We start from the raw sequence: 20,768 nt of genomic DNA on the forward strand, positions 1-20,768 counted from the left end.
GCTGCTGCTGGGACAACTGCTACTGCTGCTGCTGGGACAACTGCTACTGCTGCTGCTGGGACAACTGGACAACTGCTACTGCTGCTGCTGGGACAACTGCTACTGCTGCTGCTGGGACAACTGCTACTGCTGCTGCTGGGACAACTGCTACTGCTGCTGCTGGGACACTGCTACTGCTGCTGCTGGGACAACTGCTACTGCTGCTGCTGGGACTACTGCTACTGCTGCTGCTGGGACAACTGCTACTGCTACTGCTGCTGCTGGGACAACTGCTACTGCTGCTGCTGGGCTGCTGGGGGACTGCTACTGCTGGGGGAACTGCTGGGGCAACTGCTACTGCTGCTGCTGGGGGAACTGCTACTGCTGCTGCTGGGACAACTGCTACTGCTGCTGCTGGGGCAACTGCTACTGCTGCTGCTGGGACAACTGCTACTGCTGCTGCTGGGACAACTGCTACTGCTGCTGCTGGGACAACTGCTACTGCTGCTGCTGGGACTGGCTGCTGCTGGGACAACTGCTACTGCTGCTGCTGGGACAACTGCTACTGCTGCTGCTGGGACAACTGCTACTGCTGCTGCTGGGACAACTGCTACTGCTGCTGCTGGGACAACTGCTACTGCTGCTGCTGGGACAACTGCTACTGCTGGGGGACTACTGCTGCTGCTGGGGACAACTGCTACTGCTGCTGCTGGGACTGCTACTGCTGCTGCTGGGAACTGCTACTGCTGCTGCTGGGGCAACTGCTACTGCTGCTGCTGGGGCTAACTGCTGCTGCTGGGGCAACTGCTACTGCTGCTGCTGGGGCAACTGCTAACTGCTGCTGCTGGGGCAACTGCTACTGCTGCTGCTGGGGCAACTGCTACTGCTGCTGCTGGGGCAACTGCTACTGCTGCTGCTGGGGGAACTGCTGCTGGGGACAACTGCTACTGCTGCTGCTGGGGCTGCTAACTGCTACTGGGGGAACTGCTGCTACTGCTGCTGGGGGACCTGCTGCTACTGCTGCTGGGGGACCTGCTGCATCTTCCACCTGAGGGCACAGCTCGAAGCAGCAGCTATACCAGTGATGCTGAAACTTATTGCCACCCATCTGTAATTTCTCAGGAACCGTGTAAGAGAGGAGATGTGGAACATTGGGCTTGAGTGAGTCACAAGTCTACTGGTCAGTAGGGAGAGATGGGAAGAAGCACTAAGATAAGCCTGTCTGTCTACCACAACACTAAACAGACAGTAAAGAGAGAGGGAGAAAGGAACAGACATTAACCAGCATGTCAAAACACAGGATCAAACAAAACACAGTGAGGGGTTGGAGTAGGGGGAGGAGAGAGGAGAGTAGGGGGAGGAGAGGGGAGAGTAGGGGGAGGAGAAGGGAGAGTAAGGAGAGGAGAGGGGGGGGGGCTGCAGGGGGAGGAGAGGGGGAGCTGCAGGGGGAAGAGTAGGGGGAGGAGAGGGGGAGCTGCAGGGGGAGGAGAGGGGGAGCTGCAGGGGGAGGAGAGGGGGAGCTGCAGGGGGAGAAGAGGGGAGAGTAGGGGGAAGAGGGGGGCTGCAGGGGGAGGAGAGGGGAGAGTAGGGGGAGGAGAGGGGGGCTGCAGGGGAAGGAGAGGGTAGAGTAGGGGGAAGAGAGGGGGAGCTGTAGGGGGAAGAGAGGGGAGCTGTAGGGGGAAGAGAACTGCTACTGGGGGAGCTGCAGGGGAGGGAGAGGGGGGAGTAAGGGGAAGAGAGGGGAGCTGGCTGGGGGAAGAGGGGAGAGTAGGGGGAACTGCTGCTGCTGGGGGAGCTGCTGGGGGGGAGGGGGAAGTAGGGGGAAGAGGGGAGCTGTAGGGAAGAGGGGGAGCTGCAGGGGAAGGGGAGAGTGGAAGGGGGGAACTGCAGGGGGAGGCTGCTGGGGAGAGCTAGGGGGGAGGTGAGAGTGCTGGGGGGAACTGCTGCTGCTGGGGGAGGGGAGGGGAGAGTAGGGGGCTGCTGCTGGGGAGAGGGGGAGCTGCAGGGGGAGGAGAGGGGAGAGTAGGGGGGGAGCAGAAGGGGGTTAGAGGGGGCAGCAGGGGAAGGAGAGAGGGCAGTCGGGGGCAGTAGGGGAAGGAGAGAGGGCAGTAGGGGAGGAGAGGGACAACTGCTACTGCTGGGGGAGAACTGCTAGGGCTGGGAGTCGGGGGCAGGGGGGGAAGGAGAGCTGGGCAGTCGGGGGGAGGGGAGGGGGCAGTCGGGGGGAGGAGAGAGGGCAGTCGGGGAAGGAGAGAGGGCAGTCGGGGGCAGTAGGGGAAGGAGAGGGGCAGTAGGGGGAGACGTCGGGGGGCAGTAGGGGAAGGAGAGAGGGCAGTCGGGGGGAGGAGAGAGGGCTGCAGTCTGGAGGCTGCTGCTGCTGGGGAAGGAGAGAGGGGGCAGTAGGGGGAGGAGGAGGCAGTAGGGGAAGACAACTGAGAGAGGGCAGTAGGGGGAGCTACTGTCGGGGGCAGTAGGGGGGACAACTGCTACTGTCGGGGGGACAACTGCTACAGTAGGGGGGACAACTGTCGAGTCGGGGGAGAGGGGGCAGTCGGGGGGAGGGGGGCAACTGAGAGGGCAGTCTGGGGTAACTGGGGGGAGGAGAGAGGGCAGCTGCAGTCGGGGGAGGAGAGGGACAGGGCAGTCGGGGGGAAGGAGAGGGCAGTCGGGGGAGGAGAGAGGGCAGTGGGGGAGGAGAGAGGGCAGTCGGGGGAGGAGAGAGGGGACAGTCGGGGGGACAACTGGAGAGAGGGCAGTCGGGGGAGGAGAGGGGCAGTCGGGGGGAGGAGAGGGGGGCAGTCGGGGGGAGGAGAGAGGGGGACAGTCGGGGGGACAACTGGGGCAGTAGGGAAGAGAGGGGAGCAGTAGGGGGAGGAGAGAGGGGCAGTAGGGGGGAGGAGGAGGGCAGTAGGGGAGGAGGAGAGGGCAGTCGGGGGAGGGGGGGGCAGTAGGGGGAGGAGAGAGGGCAGTCGGGGGCAGGGGGGGAAGGAGAGAGGGCAGGAGGCATTAGGGAAGGAGAGAGGGCAGTCGGGGGAGGAGAGAGGGCAGTCGGGGGGAGGGAGGAGAGAGGGCAGTCGGGGGCAGTAGGGAAGGAGAGAGGGCAGTCGGAGGCAGTAGGGGAAAAGGAGAGAGGGCAGGATCGGGGGCAGTAGGGGAAGGAGAGAGGGCAGTCGGGGGGAGAGAGGGCAGTCGGGGGAGGAGAGAGGGCAGTAGGGGGAGGAGAGAGGGCAGTCGGAGGCAGTCGGGGGGCAGTAGGGGGAGGGGGCAGTCGGGGGAGTCGGGGGGGGGGGGAGCTGTCGGGGGCAGTAGAGAGGGCAGTCGGGGGAGGGGGGAGAGAGGGGGAGTCGGGGGCAGTAGGGAGACGGGGGGAGTCGGGGGAGTAGGGGGGAGACGTCGGGGGAAGTAGGGGGAAGACGGGGGAGGAGGGGGAGAGGGGGGCAGTAGGGGAGGGAGAGAGGGCAGTCGGGGGAGGAGAGAGGGCAGTCGGGGGAGGGGGAGAGAGGGCAGTCGGGGAGGAGAGGGGGCAGTCGGGGGGAGGAGGGGGTCGGGAGGAGAGAGGGCAGTCGGGGGCGGAGAGAGGGCAGTCGGGGAGGAGAGAGGGCAGTCGGGGGGGCAGGAGAGAGGGGCAGTCGGGGGAGGAGAGAGGGCAGTCGGAGGAGGAGAGAGGGCAGTCGGGGAGGAGAGAGGGCAGTCGGGGGGGGAGGAGAGAGGGCAGTCGGGGGGAGGAGAGAGGGCAGTCGGGGAGAGGGAGGGGGGCAGTCGGGGGAGAGGGGAGGGAGAGGGGCAGTCGGGGAGAGAGGGCAGTCGGGGAGGAGAGGGGCAGTCGGGGAGGAGAGAGGGGCAGTCGGGGGAGGAGAGAGGGCAGTCGGGGGAGAGAGGGCAGTAGGGGGGGAGAGAGGGCAGTCGGGGGAGGAGTAGGGGAAGGAGAGAGGGCAGTCGGGGGCAGTAGGGGAAGGAGAGAGGGCAGTCGGGGACAGTAGGGGAAGGAGAGGGGCAGTAGGGGGAGGAGAGAGGGCAGTAGGGGGGAGGAGAGAGGGCAGTCGGAGGCAGTAGGGAGGAGGAGGGCAGTAGGGGGAGACGTCAGGGGCAGTAGGGGGAGACGTCAGGGGCAGTAGGGGGGAGAGAGGGCAGTAGGGGAGGAGGAGAGGGCAGTAGGGGGAGGAGAGAGGGCGTCTTGGGGGCAGTAGGGGAGGAGAGAGGGCAGTCGGGGGCAGGGGAGAGGGGCAGTAAGGGGAGGAGAGAGGGCAGTAGGGGAGACGTCGGGGACAGCAGTAGGGGGAGAGAGGGGCAGTAGGGGAGGAGGGGAGGGCAGTCGGGGGAGGGAGAGGGGGAGACAGTCGGGGGAGGAGAGAGGGCAGTCGGGAGAGGAGAGAGGGGCAGTAGGGGGAGACGTCGGGGGCAGTCGGGGAGAGGAGAGAGGGCAGTAGGGGAGATGAGAGAGGGCAGTCGGGGGCAGGGAGGAGGAGAGGGCAGTAGGGGAAGGAGAGAGGGCAGTAGGGAGATGTCGGGGGGGCAGTAGGGGAAGGGGGAGAGAGGGCAGTCGGGGCAGTAGGGGCAGGGGGGAAGGAGAGAGGGCAGTAGGGGGCAGTAGGGGAAGGAGAGAGGGCAGTAGGGGGAGGAGAGAGGGCAGTAGGGGGAGGAGAGGTGAGAGGGCAGTCGGAGTAGGGGAGAGGAGTAGGGGCAGTCGGGGCAGTAGGGAGGAGGAGAGGGCAGTAGGGGGAGACGTCGGGGGCAGTAGGGAGAGGAGAGAGGGCAGTAGGTGAGATGTCGGGGAAGGAGGAGAGGGGGCAGTAGGGGAGACGTCTTGGGCAGTAGGGAGTGGAGAGAGGGCAATAGGGAGAGGAGAAAGGGCAGTAGGGGGAGACGTTGGGGGCAGTAGGGGGAGGGAGAGAGGGCAGTAGGGGAGACGTTGGGGGCCGTGGGGGAAGGAGGAGAGGGGGCAGTAGGGGAGACGTCTTGGGCAGTAGGGGTAGGAGAGAGGGCAGTAGGGGAGACGTTGGGGGCAGTAGGGGGAGGAGAAGAGGGGGCAGTAGGGGGAGGAGAAAAGGGGGAAGTATGGGGAGAAGAGGGGGCAGTAGGGGAAGGAGAGAGGGCAGTAGGAAGAGGAGAACGGAGGCATCCCCCCTGGCTTTGGGGAACACCTGGCCTCTTGACAGGAAATGACCTGGACAGCACGAGCAGAGCCGAACGGCAGGAGAGCTTCCATATGGCATCAGGGCCGTAGTAGAGGAACACACTTCCACGCCTAGGAGGAGCACACACAACCACTAAGACCAGAACTAGCAATCTAGTCCCTCTAGATCTACTGTCCAGTATTGAGTAACACCACAGTATCAGTCTGTTCCCCCCTACTACTGCTCAGTACAGCCAGTCCTCTCGTCCCTTCACCACCATCTAATGTAGGCCAGAGGTTAAAACAAATAGGGCAGAAATGTCTTTATAGCGAAGGAAAGCTGTCACATAATCCTCAGAAGTCCCAAAGGAACTGTATTTAAAATATGTATTATCATTTCATGCAGTAATTGTAAAGGGAAAACAAGTCAATCACAGAGTAACTTGAGCTGAGTGAGAGATAGCTAGTAGAGAGTAGTTGATAACAGCTGTAGGAATGAGGGGAAAGAGAGAGAAAGAGGCAGAGGAAGAGAGAGCGAGGGGACAGTTTGCGGAGGAAAGCATGTACAGAGTGACAGGTCATCTCTCACTGCTGTCTGGAATCCGTAATGTAAACATGCTCTTCCACAGCAGCCAGATAAAACACAGATATACAGTAAAACACTGAGCACTCTGGGAACAGGAGCAGACACACAGACCTTTGTCTATTTCCATTAGCATTGAGACTCCTCAAACTCTCCCCCTATCTGCCTCTCTGTATAGTATGTGTGATGCAGATACAATAGAAGCTTCATATTCCAGGATGACCCTTCCCCCATGTGGGAAGTTCTGGGGCTGAGACGGGAGAGAGACATGGGGGGTAAGGGGGGTCAGAAGACGGAGAGAGGAAAGAGAGACACTGGGGAGTAGAGAGGACAGGAGGCCCAACAGGACCTCTTCACTGACCCTGTGTTATAGGGTGACCACAGCCTGCACTGATGCGTGTGCAGGGGCCAGCAGGGCCAATGTCACAGCGTTCCTCTGAGCCTGTGTGTGTGTGTGTGTGTGTGTGTGTGTGTGTGTGTGTGTGTGTAATACATTCCCTCTGGGCTTATATCTGCTTACGACTAGCCTTTTATGATGTGCATTTCCTGTCATAAATACACAGAGGAGGAATTCTGAGCTGAGGTTTAACACCCTCCACAAAGCAGACGGTAGGACTGGAGGTGTAAACAACACATTGGAAGTGGTCTAGAGATGGTCCCAGGGTTAAAACCTATATTCCAATGGTAGACCTTCAAAACAGGATTACTGTGGATGAAGGGAACAAGCTGTCTGTTTTACTGTACACACTGATGACTACAAGGAAGTGAAGTGGGCTGAGTGTAACACACACACACTCCCGTGGTCTAACCTCCTGACCGGTCGTGTCCTGCAGTGGAGTAGTTTCATTTCTGTTGATTAAAGCCTGGGGATCCGTGTGTGTACTTGTAGAGGGGGTCGATGGGTTGATCTGAGAAAAGTCTTCCAATTCAAAATGAGACAAGTTTTGAGTCATTTCATAAATGCAGTGAAACCGGGGAAATAATCTTAATCAAGCCTAATCACCCATATGCACCCTCATGCTCCGCTTCCCCTGTAACTAGCGCTCTGCTGCAGGGCCTGGGAGAGAGAGAGGGAGGAATGAACAGAGAGAGGGGGAGAGAAAAGACAGAAGAAAGGAGAAAGAAAAGGAGAGCTGATGGCCAGAGTGTAAAATAACTTTTCTGTCCCAGGACTGCTCCCGTCCATGGAGACAGAACGCGTTGCCATGCCAACCTAAACCGCTTCTTTGGGGAGGTCCGTCGCTCCCTGCTCCCCCTCACACACCCCAAGGACAGAATGGAAAACAAATCCAACTAGTGTGTGTGTGAGAGACAGGGGTGCTCAGAACATACACTTAGGTTGGAGTCATTAAAACTTGTTTTTCAACCACTCCACAAATTTCTTGTTAACAAACTATATTTTTGTCAAGTTGGTTAGGACGTCTACTTTGTGCAAGACAAGTCCTTTTTCCAACAATTGTTTACAGACAGATTATTTCACTTACAATTCATTGTATCACAATTCCAGTGGGTCAGAAGTTTACATACACTAAGTTGACTGCCTTTAAACAGCTTGGAAAATTCCAGAAAATGATGTCATGGCTTTAGAAGCTTCTGATAGGATAATTTACATAATTTGAGTGAATTGGAGGTGTACCTGTGGATATATTTCAAGGCCCACCTTCAAACTCAGTGCCTCTTTGCTTGACATCATGGGAAATCAAAATAAATCAGCCAAGACCTCAGAAAAAAAATTGTAGACCTCCACAAGTCTGGTTCATCCTTGGGAGCAATTTCCAAATGCCTGAAGATACCACATTCATCTAAAAAAAAAAAACAATAGTACTAAAGTATAAACACCATGGGACCACGCAGCCGTCATACCGCTCAGGAAGGAGATGCGTTCTGTCTCCTAGAGATGAACGTACTTTGGTGCGAAAAGTGCAAATTAATCCCAGAGCAACAGCAAAGGACCTTGTGAAGATGCTGGAGGAAACAGGTACAAAAGTATCTATATCCACAATAAAACAAGCCCTATATCGACATAACCTGAAAGGCCACTCAGCAAATAAGAAGCCACTGCTCCAAAACCACCATAAAAAAAGCCAGACTACTGTTTAAAACTGCACATGGGGACAAAGATAGTACTTTTTGGAGAAATGTCCTCTGGTCTGATGAAACAAAAATAGAACTGTTTGGCCATAATGACCATCGTTATGTTTGGAGGAAAAGGGGGAGACTTGCAAGTCGAAGAACACCATCCCAACCATGAAGCACGGGGGTGGCAGTATCATGTTGTGGGGGTGCTTTGCTGCAGGAGGGACTGGTGCACTTCACAAAATAGATGGCATCATGAGGTAGGAAAATTATGTGGATATATTGAAGCAACATCTCAAGACAGTCAAGAAGTTAAAGCTTGGTCGCAAATGGGTCTTCCAAATGGACACTGACCCCAAGCATACTTCCAAAGTTGTGGCAAAATGGCTTAAGGACAACAAAGTCAAGGTATTGGAGTGGCCATCACAAAGCCCTGACCTCAATCCTGTAGAAAATGTGTATGCAGAACTGGAAAAGCGTGTGCGAGCAAGGAGGCCTACAAACCTGACAGTTACACCAGCTCTGTCAGGAGGAATGGGCCAAAATTCACCCAACTTATTGAGGGAAGCTTGTGGAAGGCTACTCGAAACGTTTGACCTAAGTTAAACAATTTAAAGGCAATGCTACCAAATACTAATTGAGTGAATGTAAACTTCTGACCCACTGGGAATGTGATGAAAGAAATAAAAGTTTAAAATAAATCACTGCCATTTCACATTCTTAAAATAAAGTGGTGATCCTAACTGACCTAAAACAGGGCATTTCTACTAGGATTAAATGTCAGGAATTGTGAAAAACAGAGTTTAAATGTATTTGGCTAAGGTGTACGTAAACTTTCGACAACTGTAAAATAGTGAAAGTCCAGTAAAATATCCGTCACCGTAAAACCCCGTCCTCCCACGGCTTACAGTAAGTCACCATCACCCATCTGCACAGGCTAAAACACAATCATGGGACAGAGCCTGGACTGGGACTTCACACTCACTGTAAATACATACTCTCCTGTAACTGGAGCTGAGAACACACACACACATAGATATACACCATCGTATCACACACACACAGATATACACCATTGTATCACACACACACACACACACACACCATCGTATCACACACACACAGATATACACCATCGTATCACACACACACACACACACACACACACACACACACACCATCGTATTACACACACACAGATATACACCGTCATATTACACATACACACACACACACAGATATACACTATCGTATCACACACACACACACACACACACACACACACACACACACACACACACACACACACAGATATACACCACACACACACATATACACCGTCATATTACACACACACACACACACACACACACACACACACACACACACACAGATATACACCATCATATCACAAACACAGATATACACCATCATATTACAAACACAGATATACACCATCATATTACACACACAGATATACACCATCACACACACAGATATACACCATCACACACACACACACACACACACACACACAGATATACACCATCGTATCACAGACACAGATATACAACATTGTATCACACACACACAGATATACACCATCGTAAAACACACACACAGATATACACCATCGTAAAACACACACACAGATATACACCATCGTATTACACACACACAGAGATAAACACCATCGTATCACACACACAAACCCCCATCTTAAGCTACCTCCCACTATGGGACAATAGAGGGGGTGGATGACTGTGTGCTAAACCAAAAATGGGTCTACCCGGGTTGGCAGGAATCCTGACAGGCAATGGAACAAACTCAAGGAGTGACAGAGAATGGGGATGTGGCTATTATGGTGTGTCTGCTGTATCCAACTATGTACAATATGGACCATATGTGCATGAATTGTATGGTATTTGCTGCTGCAGGGTTGAGTTCCTGACCCCATCCCCAGGTCCTGGTGTGTGTATGATTGTGTTGTCAGTGACTCCTTTGAGACATACAGTCCTACACCTTAATACAGCATCAACCAAATGGGAGCCACAGTCAATGTAATAACACCCCATAAGCACACACCCCCACGGCTCACTGAAGAAACAAGACTCAAACTATTGGCCTCTATACCTCTGAATATTTGCCACAACCCCCCTCTCCTCCCTCCCTCCTGCCCCCACCATCGATCTCTCACACACTAAAACACAAAACCACAACTGAAAATGATCGAAGTGACTATTAAAACGATTTACAGCTTGCACACATCACACACTAACCATGTCTGAGACAGACAGAAAGGAGCCAGCCAATCATCTGCCACATCTGAAAAGTGTGATGAGGCTCATGTCCAATTACAGTCAGCCTCTGCTATTCAGTGACATTATTAGCCAATCATCTTCTACCTCCCACTTCTTGTGTTGACTGCAGAGCACTTGGTTCAAGGGCTCATTTCCTAGTCTGAGCTCTAAGCGGAACCATTTCTTGGCAAACACCATCTCCCTTTAATTGAACCCATACTTTAACTTCACTCACAGAACTCATACAGTATTCATTCATCACACACACACACACACACACACACACACGCACACACCTTTAGGCTACACACTTCCCTTCAATTAAATCCACACTAGACATTCCCTCATTCAGACTTTCAAGGTTTGTGTCAAATTGCTAGTATTTTTGTTCTTTTTGTCCACTTCTTCTCCTCCTCTCAATCCCTTATTTCCCTGAGAGAGGTTGAGATAATGTCTATTCTCCCGTTGAGGACATGGACAACGCCTCTACTTCCTGTACCCCTCGATCAGCAGCAGCTGATGTTGGTAAACAACATCCCCTCTGACTAGGAGACTCGCAGCTGTTCCTGGGTTTGTTGCGTCTGTGAGTTGGTGTCTGTGCGTGCATGCATTTCTGTGTTTGTGTGTGTGTGTGTTAAACAGACCATTAGCGCAGCATCATGCTTGTCTGTAGGAGGGATGCTCTGCCATTCACTGTGTGTCCTTGAAGGCGGTTGTTAGGAGGGTCAGAGGGTAAAAGACTGTTAGCCTGCCTTTAACCTGTTGTGTGTCTGTCTGTTCTGCTAGTCACTCTGTCCGTATGCTCATTCAACCCTCCTCCTGTTATCTAATCTGGTAGTTTGTGTATGCAAGTGTGTTTGTGTCTGTCTGTACGGAATATGTGCTTCATGTGTATGTCTGTTAAGCCCAGGCTGTTTACTGTAGCCAAGGGGAACAGAAAAGGGGATTTGTAAAAACATTGTTCTCATGGCGACCAGGTTTCACTCAGCATCTGGTTTCTATTTGATTCCTTTAATTGGGATGAATGTGACAATCAATGTTATTCTCTGCCGCTCCGACAAAGACGGACCCCTGACTCATATTACACACAAACCATTTAATCTGCAACCATAAAAACCAAATCAACACACAGACGGACACGGATACGCACACACTGCTAAGAAAAAGTCTTCTCTTTCCCAGACACACCTGGTGTGCATTTACAGGGTCATTTCTAGTGAAGTGTTTACAGAGAGTCACGTTTTTAACATGGGCTACATCCCTGGACCAGCGCCTGCCAGGAGGCCCCTCAGCCAAATAGGACAGAAAGAGAGAAAAAGAGGCCAGAATTCTTCCTTAGCATCTTTACAGTGAGAGGAGGAGAGAGAGCACAGAGAGAAAAGGAGCAAGGGAGAGAGAGAGCACAGAGAGAAAAGGAGCAAGGGAGAGAGAGGGCACAGAGAGAAAAGGAGCAAGGGAGAGAGAGAGCACAGAGAGAAAGGGAGCAAGGGATAGAGAGAACAGAGAGTTAGGGAGCAAGGGATAGAGAGAACAGAGAGTTAGGGAGCAAGGGATAGAGAGAACAGAGAGTTAGGGAGCAAGGGAGAGAGAGAACAGAGAGAAAGGGAGCAAGGGAGAGAGAGAACAGAGAGAAAGGGAGCAAGGGATAGAGAGCACAGAGAGAAAGGGAGCAAGGGATAGAGAGAACAGAGAGTTAGGGAGCAAGGGATAGAGAGAACAGAGAGTTAGGGAGCAAGGGATAGAGAGCACAGAGAGTTAGGGAGCAAGGGAGAGAGAGCACAGAGAGTTAGGGAGCAAGGGAGAGAGAGCACAGAGAGTTAGGGAGCAAGGGAGAGAGAGCACAGAGAGAAAAAGGAGCAAGGGAGAGAGCACATAGAGAAAAGGAGCAAGGGAGAGAGAGCACAGAGAAAAAAGGAGCAAGGGAGAGAGAGCACAGAGAGAAAAGGAGCAAGGGAGAGAGGGCACAGAGAGAAAAGGAGCAAGGGAGAGAGAGCACAGAGAGAAAAGGAGCAAGGGAGAGAGAGCACAGAGAGAAAAGGAGCAAGGGAGAGAGATCACAGAGAGAAAAGGAGCAAGGGAGAGAGAGAACAGAGATAAAGGGAGCAAGGGAGAGAGAGAACAGAGAGAAAAGGAGCAAGGGATAGAGAGAACAGAGAGAAAGGGAGCAAGGGATAGAGAGAACAGAGAGAAAGGGAGCAAGGGATAGAGAGAACAGAGAGAAAAGGAGCAAGGGAGAGAGAGCACAGAGAGAAAGGGAACAAGGGATAGAGAGAACAGAGAGAAAGGGAGCAAGGGATAGAGAGAACAGAGAGAAAAGGAGCAAGGGAGAGAGAGAACAGAGAGAAAGGGAGCAAGGGAGAGAGAGAACAGAGAGAAAAGGAGCAAGGGATAGAGAGAACAGAGAGAAAGGGAGCAAGGGAGAGAGAGAACAGAGAGAAAATGAGCAAGGGAGAGAGAGAACAGAGAGAAAAGGAGCAAGGGAGAGAGAGCACAGAGAGAAAGGGAGCAAGGGATAGAGAGAACAGAGAGAAAGGGAGCAAGGGATAGAGAGAACAGAGAGAAAGGGAGCAAGGGATAGAGAGAACAGAGAGAAAAGGAGCAAGGGAGAGAGAGAACAGAGAAAAGGAGCAAGGGATAGAGAGAACAGAGAGAAAGGGAGCAAGGGATAGAGAGAACAGAGAGAAAGGGAGCAAGGGAGAGAGAGAACAGAGAGAACAGAGAGAAAGGGAGCAAGGGATAGAGAGAACAGAGAGAAAGGGAGCAAGGGAGAGAGAGCACAGAGAGAAAAGGAGCAAGGGATAGAGAGCACAGAGAGAAAGGGAGCAAAGGATAGAGAGAACAGAGAGAAAAGGAGCAAGGGAGAGAGAGAACAGAGAGAAAGGGAGCAAGGGAGAGAGAGAACAGAGAGAAAAGGAGCAAGGGGGATAGAGAACAGAGAGAAAAGGACAGAAGTAAGAGAAGAGAGAAAAGGAAGTAAGAGAAAGAGAAAAGGAGAGAGAAGATTTCGATAAACAGAGTGAGAAAACTACCCAACCATGTCCATGTGTGTGATAACTGTGGTAATAATAAGCAGTGTAATATGTCCAGGTGTTTGCTCGCTAGAGAAGGTAAAGAGTGGGCCAAACTAAAAGCACCACTAATTATGAGCTCTGTGGCTGGGGAGGACTGTGGAGCTTCAAGGTTAGAGAACCTCAAACTGGGGGAGGTACACTGTGACATGGTGGTACAGAGCTAATTCATCATTCCCAGAGCTGGCCACAAGCCCTGCTGCCACACAGAGACACACAGAGCAGTTGGAGACACACAGACCTGTCCAGACAGAGAGAACAGTTCCAGAGAGACCAGCTCCCGACCACTAGATTGTAAATGTTCTCACAAAGTACATTGCAAGTGGGCAGGGCCCAGCAAAGCTAGGATAGTACACAGACACCAGGGGAGAGGTCAAAGTGCACACACACACACATACATACATACACCCTCCCACAGTCATGTTTGTTACCATGTGACCTGACAGGGGGGTGTGTGAGCGAGAAGCAGGGAGAGAGATGGGGTGTGAAGTCACTAACAGTCCTTCTACCATCAGCAGCACAGAGGTACAAACAACAGTGTCTTCTCCATCTCTCTGCTACCATATGAAGAGTTAACTGGGGTCCTTCTAGAATGACTATAAAGTGGTGATACGTTGCATCTGGTTCAGCTTCGTCTTATCGAGAGCATGGTGTAATTTATGGTTACAGTATTAGTGTTCAGCCTTGGTGTGCTTCTGTTAAGGTTTTATTATGGTTGTGTTCGGTACTAACCGGTGAGTTTCTGCAGCAGGGGGCTGAGCTCCGCCTCTCTGGTGATGACCAGGGTGAGTGCTCCAATCAGCTCCCTCTCCACCTTTTCCTCCTCCTCTTCATCGTCTGCAGGCTGGGCCTCTCCAGCCAGTGAGTACAGGTAGACAAGCAGCACCAGCAGCTCATCAGGACCACACTCCTCCTCCCCCGACCGGGACCCTGAACTGGACTCTGAGCTGGACCCCTCCTCACCCTTAGCAGCGCGAGGTTTCATCAGGGGCAGAAGCTGTCGCAGAACACCAGCAAAGTCAGAGTCTCCCAGAGCCTGCAAACCACACAGGATACAGAGACATTTTAGAGATATGAAGTAGAAACTACAAACTGAGTAACACAAAACACATCAAATCACCACCACATACAGTGCCTTCAGAAAGTGTTCACACCGCTTGACTTTTTCCACGTTTTGCTGTGTTAAAGCCTGAATTTAAAATGGACTAAATAGAGATTTTGTGTCACTGATCTACACACAGTGGTTAACATGAGTTTACAATTGACTACCCCATCTCTGTACCCCACACATGCAATTATCTGTAAGGTCTCTCAGTCGAGCAGTGAATTTCAAGCACAGATTCAACCACAAAGACCAGGGAAGTTTTCCAATGGTTCTCAAAGTAGGGCACCTATTGGTCGATGAGCAAAAAAAAAGCAGACATTGAATATCCCTGTGAGTATGGTGAAGTTATTAATTACACTATGGATGGTGTATCAATACACCCAGTCACTACAAAGATACAGGTGTCCTTCCTAACTCAGATGAGAGAGGAAGGAAACCGCTCAGGGATTTCACCATGAGGCCAATGGTGATTTTAAAGCAGTTACAGTTTAATGGCTGTGATAGGAGATAACTGAGGATGGATCAACATCATCATGGTTACTACACAATACTACCTTAAATTGAAAAGAAGTGAAAAGAAGGAAGCCTGTACAGAATAACAAATATTCCAAAAAAGGCATCCTGTTTGCAATAAGGCACTAAAGTAATACTGTAAAAAATGTGCCAAAGAAAATTAAAAATAAAAGCATTATGTTTGGGGCAAATCCAACAACACATCACTGAGTACCACTTAATATTTTCAAGCATGATGGTGGCTGCATCATGTTATGGGTGTGCTTGTCATCGGCAAGGACTAAGGAGTTTTTGGAGGATACAAAAAAACGTAGTAGAGCTAAGCACCGGCAAAAACCTAGAGGAAAACCTGGTTCAGTCCGCTTTCCAACAGACAAATTCACCTTTCAGCAGGACAATAACCTAAAACAGAAGGCCAAATATACACTGGAGTTGCTTACTAAAACAACCTTGAATGTTACTGATTGGCCTAGTTACAGTTTTGATTTAGAAATCGTCTTGAAAATCTATGGCAAGACTTGAAAATGGCTGTCTAGCAATGATCAACAACCAACTTGACAGAGTTTGAAAAATGTGTTAAAGAATAAATGGGAAAATATTGTACAATACAGGTGTGGAAGCACTGCTATGGAAAATGTTGAAGTATTACAATACCAACACAAAGTCAATGAATGTCTAGATCGGCATGTTTTGGCATTTGCTTATTTTATGACTATGAGTAATCCAGTTTTATGGAAATTATTTTTTACTCTTCTTCATTGTGCATTAATTTTATGATGCAACTGTGTATAAGAAATCATTGACCTGTTCATTGGCATGCACACACAGAGCATGTGTTTTCGTACTGATTAGGAGCAGTGACCTGTTTCTCGGTGTTGCTGGGAGTGAGTTTGCGCCCATGCTGGTTCTGCCTGTCCTGGCCCACATGATTTTCATACAGCACAATATACAGCCTAACAGTCAGAATGAGCTCATACCCCTATTAACCAGGGGTGTGTGTAGAAAGGAGTGAGAATGAGAGAGAGAGATAGAGAGAAGGAAAGAACGTGAGAAAGAGAGAGAAGGAGTGAGAGAAGCTGCAGTCGGATGCCTCTGTGGATAGATCATTTAATGAGTGTTAAGACCACCTCAATGTTCCTCCCATCAAGACAAACAGGCTCTCTCTCTACCCAGCTCCTATCGCTGAGCTCTGAGCCCTGGGGCCTGGTCTGGTCCACTGAGGGGATCCGGTGTCCAACCCATCACAAACTTCCTCTGGGTCAGGGAGAAGGGAATCAGCATCAGTACTGCACTAACTGCCTTTGAGAGTGTGCATGTGTGTGAATTCAGACATGGGTTCTGGGAGTACGAGTGCTGATCTGTCCATATCATCTTATTCATTATGGAAAAAAAGCAAAAATGATGCAGCACTCCCACTCTCAGACCCTCTGTGTATACGGGCCCTGGTCTCACGGGCCCAATGATCCAATGACCATCACAGTTGGCACTACCCTCTAGCAGTGTTAGTGTTACACGTTGGCCGGAGTAGGCCGTCATTGTAAATAAGAATTTGTTCTTAACTGACTTGACTAGTTAAATAAAGGTTAAATTAAAAAATACATGATGCATGACTGTAGTGTGTCAAAGCTCTGAGTCTCCTGTTCTCTTCCAGCTAGGCCTCAGCCCCAGCCAACCACCGCCCCCAAGGGGTATTCAAACACACAAACCAAATCACAGAACACATTTTTCTCCTTAAACATTGTGAAATCAAATACCTCTCCGAGCTGCACTCAAAACTATTTGCCAAACAATGTTTGGGCTCTTTCCCTTCTTTTATCCATTGTGAGTTGAGAGGAGAAAGTAGAGTGTAGAGAGAGTAGAAAAAGTAGAGAGTAGAGAAAGTAGAGAGAGTAGGGTGTAGAGAGTAGAAAGTAGAGAGTAGAAAGTAGAATGTAGAGAGAGTAGAGAGGAGACAGGAGAAAGTAAACAGGAGAATGCAGAGCGTAGAGGAGAAAGTAGAGAGGAGAGAAAGTAGAGAGTAGACAGGCAAAAGCAGAGAGTAAAAAGTAGAGGGTAGAGAGGAGAAAGTAGAGAGTAGAAGAGAAAGTAGAGAGGAGAGAGTAGACAGGAGAAAGTAGAGAGGAGAGAGTAGACAGGAGAATGCAGAGAAAGTAGAGAGGAGAAAGTAGACAGGAGAAAGTAGAGTAGACAGGAGAAAGTAGACAGGAGAATGCAGAGTAGAAAGTAGAGAGTAGACAGGAGAATGCAGAGTAGAAAGTAGAGAGTAGAGAGTAGAAAGTAGAGAAGAGAGAGAAAGTAGAGAGAGAGAAAGTAGAGAGGAGAAAGCAGAGAGTAGAAAGTAGAGAGGAGAAAGCAGAGAGGAGAAAGCAGAGAGTAGAAAGTAGAAGGCAGAGAGGAGTAAGTAGAGGAGAGAGAAAGTAGAGAGTAGAGAAGAGAAAGTAGACAGGAGAAAGTAGAGAGGAGAGAGGAGACAGGAGAAAGTAGAGAGGAGAAAGTAGAGAGGAGACAGGAGAAAGTAGACAGGAGAAAGTAGAGAGGAGAAAGTAGAGAGGTGAAAGTAGAGGAGAGAAAGTAGAGAGGAGAAAGTAGAGAGGAGAAAGTAGAGAGGAGAAAGTAGAGAGGAGAAAGTAGAGAGGAGAAAGTCGACAGGAGAAAGTCGACAGGAGAAAGTAGACAGTATAAAGTAGAGAGGAGTAGAAAGTAGAGAGTAGACAGGCAAAAGCAGAGAGTAAAAAGTAGAGGGTAGAGAGGAGAAAGTAGAGAGTAGAAGAGAAAGTAGAGAGGAGAGAGTAGACAGGAGAAAGTAGAGAGGAAAGAGTAGACAGGAGAATGCAGAGAAAGTAGAGAGGAGAAAGTAGACAGGAGAAAGTAGAGAGTAGACAGGAGAAAGTAGACAGGAGAATGCAGAGTAGAAAGTAGAGAGTAGACAGGAGAATGCAGAGTAGAAAGTAGAGAGTAGAGAGTAGAAAGTAGAGAAGAGAGAGAAAGTAGAGAGAGAGAAAGTAGAGAGGAGAAAGCAGAGAGTAGAAAGTAGAGAGGAGAAAGCAGAGAGGAGAAAGCAGAGAGTAGAAAGTAGAAGGCAGAGAGGAGTAAGTAGAGGAGAGAGAAAGTAGAGAGTAGAGAAGAGAAAGTAGACAGGAGAAAGTAGAGAGGAGAGAGGAGAAAGTAGAGAGGAGAGAGGAGACAGGAGAAAGTAGACAGGAGAAAGTAGAGAGGAGAAAGTAGAGAGGAGAAAGTAGAGGAGAGAAAGTAGAGAGGAGAAAGTCGAGAGGAGAAAGTCGACAGGAGAAAGTCGACAGGAGAAAGTAGACAGTATAAAGTAGACAGTATAAAGTAGAGAGTATAAAGTAGAGAGGAGGAGAAAGTAGAGAGGAGAAAGTAGAGTAGAGAAAGTAGAGAGGAGTAGACAGGAGAAAGCAGAGAGTAGAACGTAGAGAGTGGAGAGGAGAAAGTAGACAGGAGAAAGTAGAGAGTAGAGAAGAGAAAGTAGAGAGGAGAAAGTAGGAGAGAGAAAGTAGAGAGTAGAGAAGAGAAAGTAGAGAGGAGAGAGTAGACAGGAGATAGTAGACAAGAGAAAGTAGAGATGAGAAAGTAGAGAGGAGAAAGTAGAGTAGAGAAAGTAGAGAGGAGTAGACAGGAGAAAGCAGAGAGTAGAAAGTAGAGAGTGGAGAGGAGAAAGTAGACAGGAGAAAGTAGAGGAGAAAGTAGAGAGTAGAGAAGAGAAAGTAGAGAGGAGAAAGTAGAGAGTAGAGAAGAGAAAGTAGAGAGGAGAGAGTAGACAGGAGATAGCAGAGAGTAGGAAGTAGAGGAGAGAGAAAGTTGAGAGTAGACAGGAGAAAGTAGAGGAGAGAGAAAGTAGAGCGTAGAGAGGAGAAAGTAGAGAGGAGAGAGTTGACAGGAGACAGTAGAGGTGAGAGAAAGTAGAGAGCAGAAAGTAGAAGAGAGAGAAAGTAGAGTAGACAGGAGAAAGTAGACAGGGGAAAGTAGACAGGAGAAAGTACAGAGTAGAAAGTAGAAAGTAGAGGAGAGAGAGAAAGTAGACAGGAGAAAGTAGACAGGAGAAAGTAGAGAGTAGAGTAGAAAGTAGAGGAGAAAGTAGAGAGTAGAAAGTAGAGAGTAGAAAGTAGAGGAGAGAGAAAGTAGAGCATAGAGAGGAGAAAGTAGAGAGGAGAGAGTTGACAGGAGAAAGTAGAGCGTAGAGAGGAGAGAGGAGAAAGTAGAGTAGACAGGAGAAAGTAGACAGGAGAAAGTAGAGAGTAGAGGAGAAAGTAGACAGAAAGTAGACAGGAGAAAGTAGAGAGGAGTAGAAAGTAGAGAGGAGAAAGTAGAGAGTGGAGCCGAGAAAGTAGAGGAGAGAAAAAGTAGAGGGTAGACAGGAGAAAGTAGACAGGAGAAAGTAGAGAGTAGAAAGTAGAGAGGAGAAAGTAGAGAGTAGAGAGGAGAAAGTATTGTAGAGAGGCGAAAGTAGAGAGTAGAAAGTAGAGAGAGAAAGTAGAGAGGAGAGAGTAGAGAGGGAAAGTAGAGAGAAAGTCGACAGGAGAAAGTAGACAGTATAAAATAGAGAGGAGTATAAAGTAGAGAGGAGAAAGTAGAGTAGAGAGGAGAAAATAGAGAGGAGTAGACAGGAGAAAGCAGAGAGTAGAAAGTAGAGAGTGGAGAGGAGAAAGTAGACAGGAGAAAGTAGAGAGTGGAGTGGAGAAAGTAGAGAGGAGAAAGTAGGAGAGAGAAAGTAGAGAGTAGAGGAGAGAAAGTAGAGAGTAGAGAAGAGAAAGTGAGTAGACAGGAGATAGTAGACAGGAGAAAGTAGAGAGGAGAGAGTAGACAGGAGAAAGTAGAGAGGAGTAGAGAGTAGAAAGTAGAGGAGAGAGAAAGTAGAGAGTAGAGAAGAGAAAATAGAGAGGAGAGAGTAGACAGGAGAAAGTAGAGAGAAAGTAGAGAGGAGAAAGTAGAGAGGAGAAAGTAGAGAGGAGAGAGTAGACAGGAGAAAGCAGAGAGTAGAAAGTAGAGGAGAGAGAAAGTAGAGAGTAGAGAGGAGAAAGTAGAGAGGAGAAAGTAGAGAGGAGAAAGTAGAGAGTAGACAGGAGAAAGTAGAGAGGAGACAGGAGATAGCAGAGAGTAGAAAGTAGAGGAGAGAGAAAGTTGAGAGTAGACAGGAGAAAGTAGAGGAGAGAGAAAGTAGAGCGTAGAGAGGAGAAAGTAGAGAGGAGAGAGTTGACAGGAGAAAGTAGAGGTGAGAGAAAGTAGAGAGTAGAAAGTAGAAGAAAGAGAAAGTAGAGTAGACAGGAGAAAGTAGACAGGAGAAAGTAGACAGGAGAAAGTAGAAAGTAGAGGAGAGAGAAAGTAGAGCGTAGAGAGGAGAAAGTAGAGAGGAGAGAGTTGACAGGAGAAAGTAGACAGGAGAAAGTAGAGAGTAGAGGAGAAAGTAGACAGGAGAAAGTAGACAGGAGAAAGTAGAGAGGAGTAGAAAGTAGAGAGTGGAGCCGAGAAAGTAGAGGAGAGAAAAAGTAGAGAGGAGAAAGTATTGTAGAGTAGAAAGTAGAGAGGAGAAAGTAGAGAGTAGAAAGTAGAGAGGAGAAAGTAGAGAGTAGAGAGGAGAAAGTATTGTAGAGAGGAGAAAGTAGAGGGAAAGTAGAGAGGAGAGGGTAGAGAGAGAAAGTAGAGAGGAGAGAGAGTAGAGGAGAAAGTCGACAGGAGAAAGTAGAGGAGAAAGTCGACAGGAGAAAGTAGAGGAGAAAGTAGACAGTATAAAGTAGAGGAGTAGAAAGTAGAGAGGAGAAAGTAGAGAGGAGAAAGCAGAGAGTAGAAAGCAGAGAGTGGAGAGGAGAAAGTAGACAGGAGAAAGTAGAGAGGAGAAAGTAGAGAGTGGAGAGGAGAAAGTAGAGAGGACAAAGTAGAGGAGAGAGAAAGTAGAGAGTAGAGAAGAGAAAGTAGAGAGGAGAGAGTAGACAGGAGAAAGTAGAGATGAGAAAGTAGAGAGTAGAGAGGAGAAAGTTGAGAGGAGAAAGTAGAGAGAAGAAAGTAGAGAAGAGAG

General features: G+C 49.8%; 1 protein-coding gene across 1 annotated transcript in view; it reads right to left on the bottom strand.

Moving 5' to 3' along the window:
• The window catches only part of LOC135513012 (sec1 family domain-containing protein 2-like), a 189,575-nt gene that overhangs the window by 78,223 nt on the left and 90,584 nt on the right, over positions 1–20,768 (bottom strand). The window contains exon 5 of the mRNA XM_064935638.1: positions 13,852–14,155. Within this exon, the coding sequence (XP_064791710.1) occupies positions 13,852–14,155 (304 nt within the window). The remainder of the gene's footprint in view (positions 1–13,851; positions 14,156–20,768) is intronic.

This window comes from Oncorhynchus masou, chromosome 24 (genome assembly GCF_036934945.1).
Source record: "Oncorhynchus masou masou isolate Uvic2021 chromosome 24, UVic_Omas_1.1, whole genome shotgun sequence".
Classification (NCBI taxonomy): domain Eukaryota; kingdom Metazoa; phylum Chordata; class Actinopteri; order Salmoniformes; family Salmonidae; genus Oncorhynchus; species Oncorhynchus masou.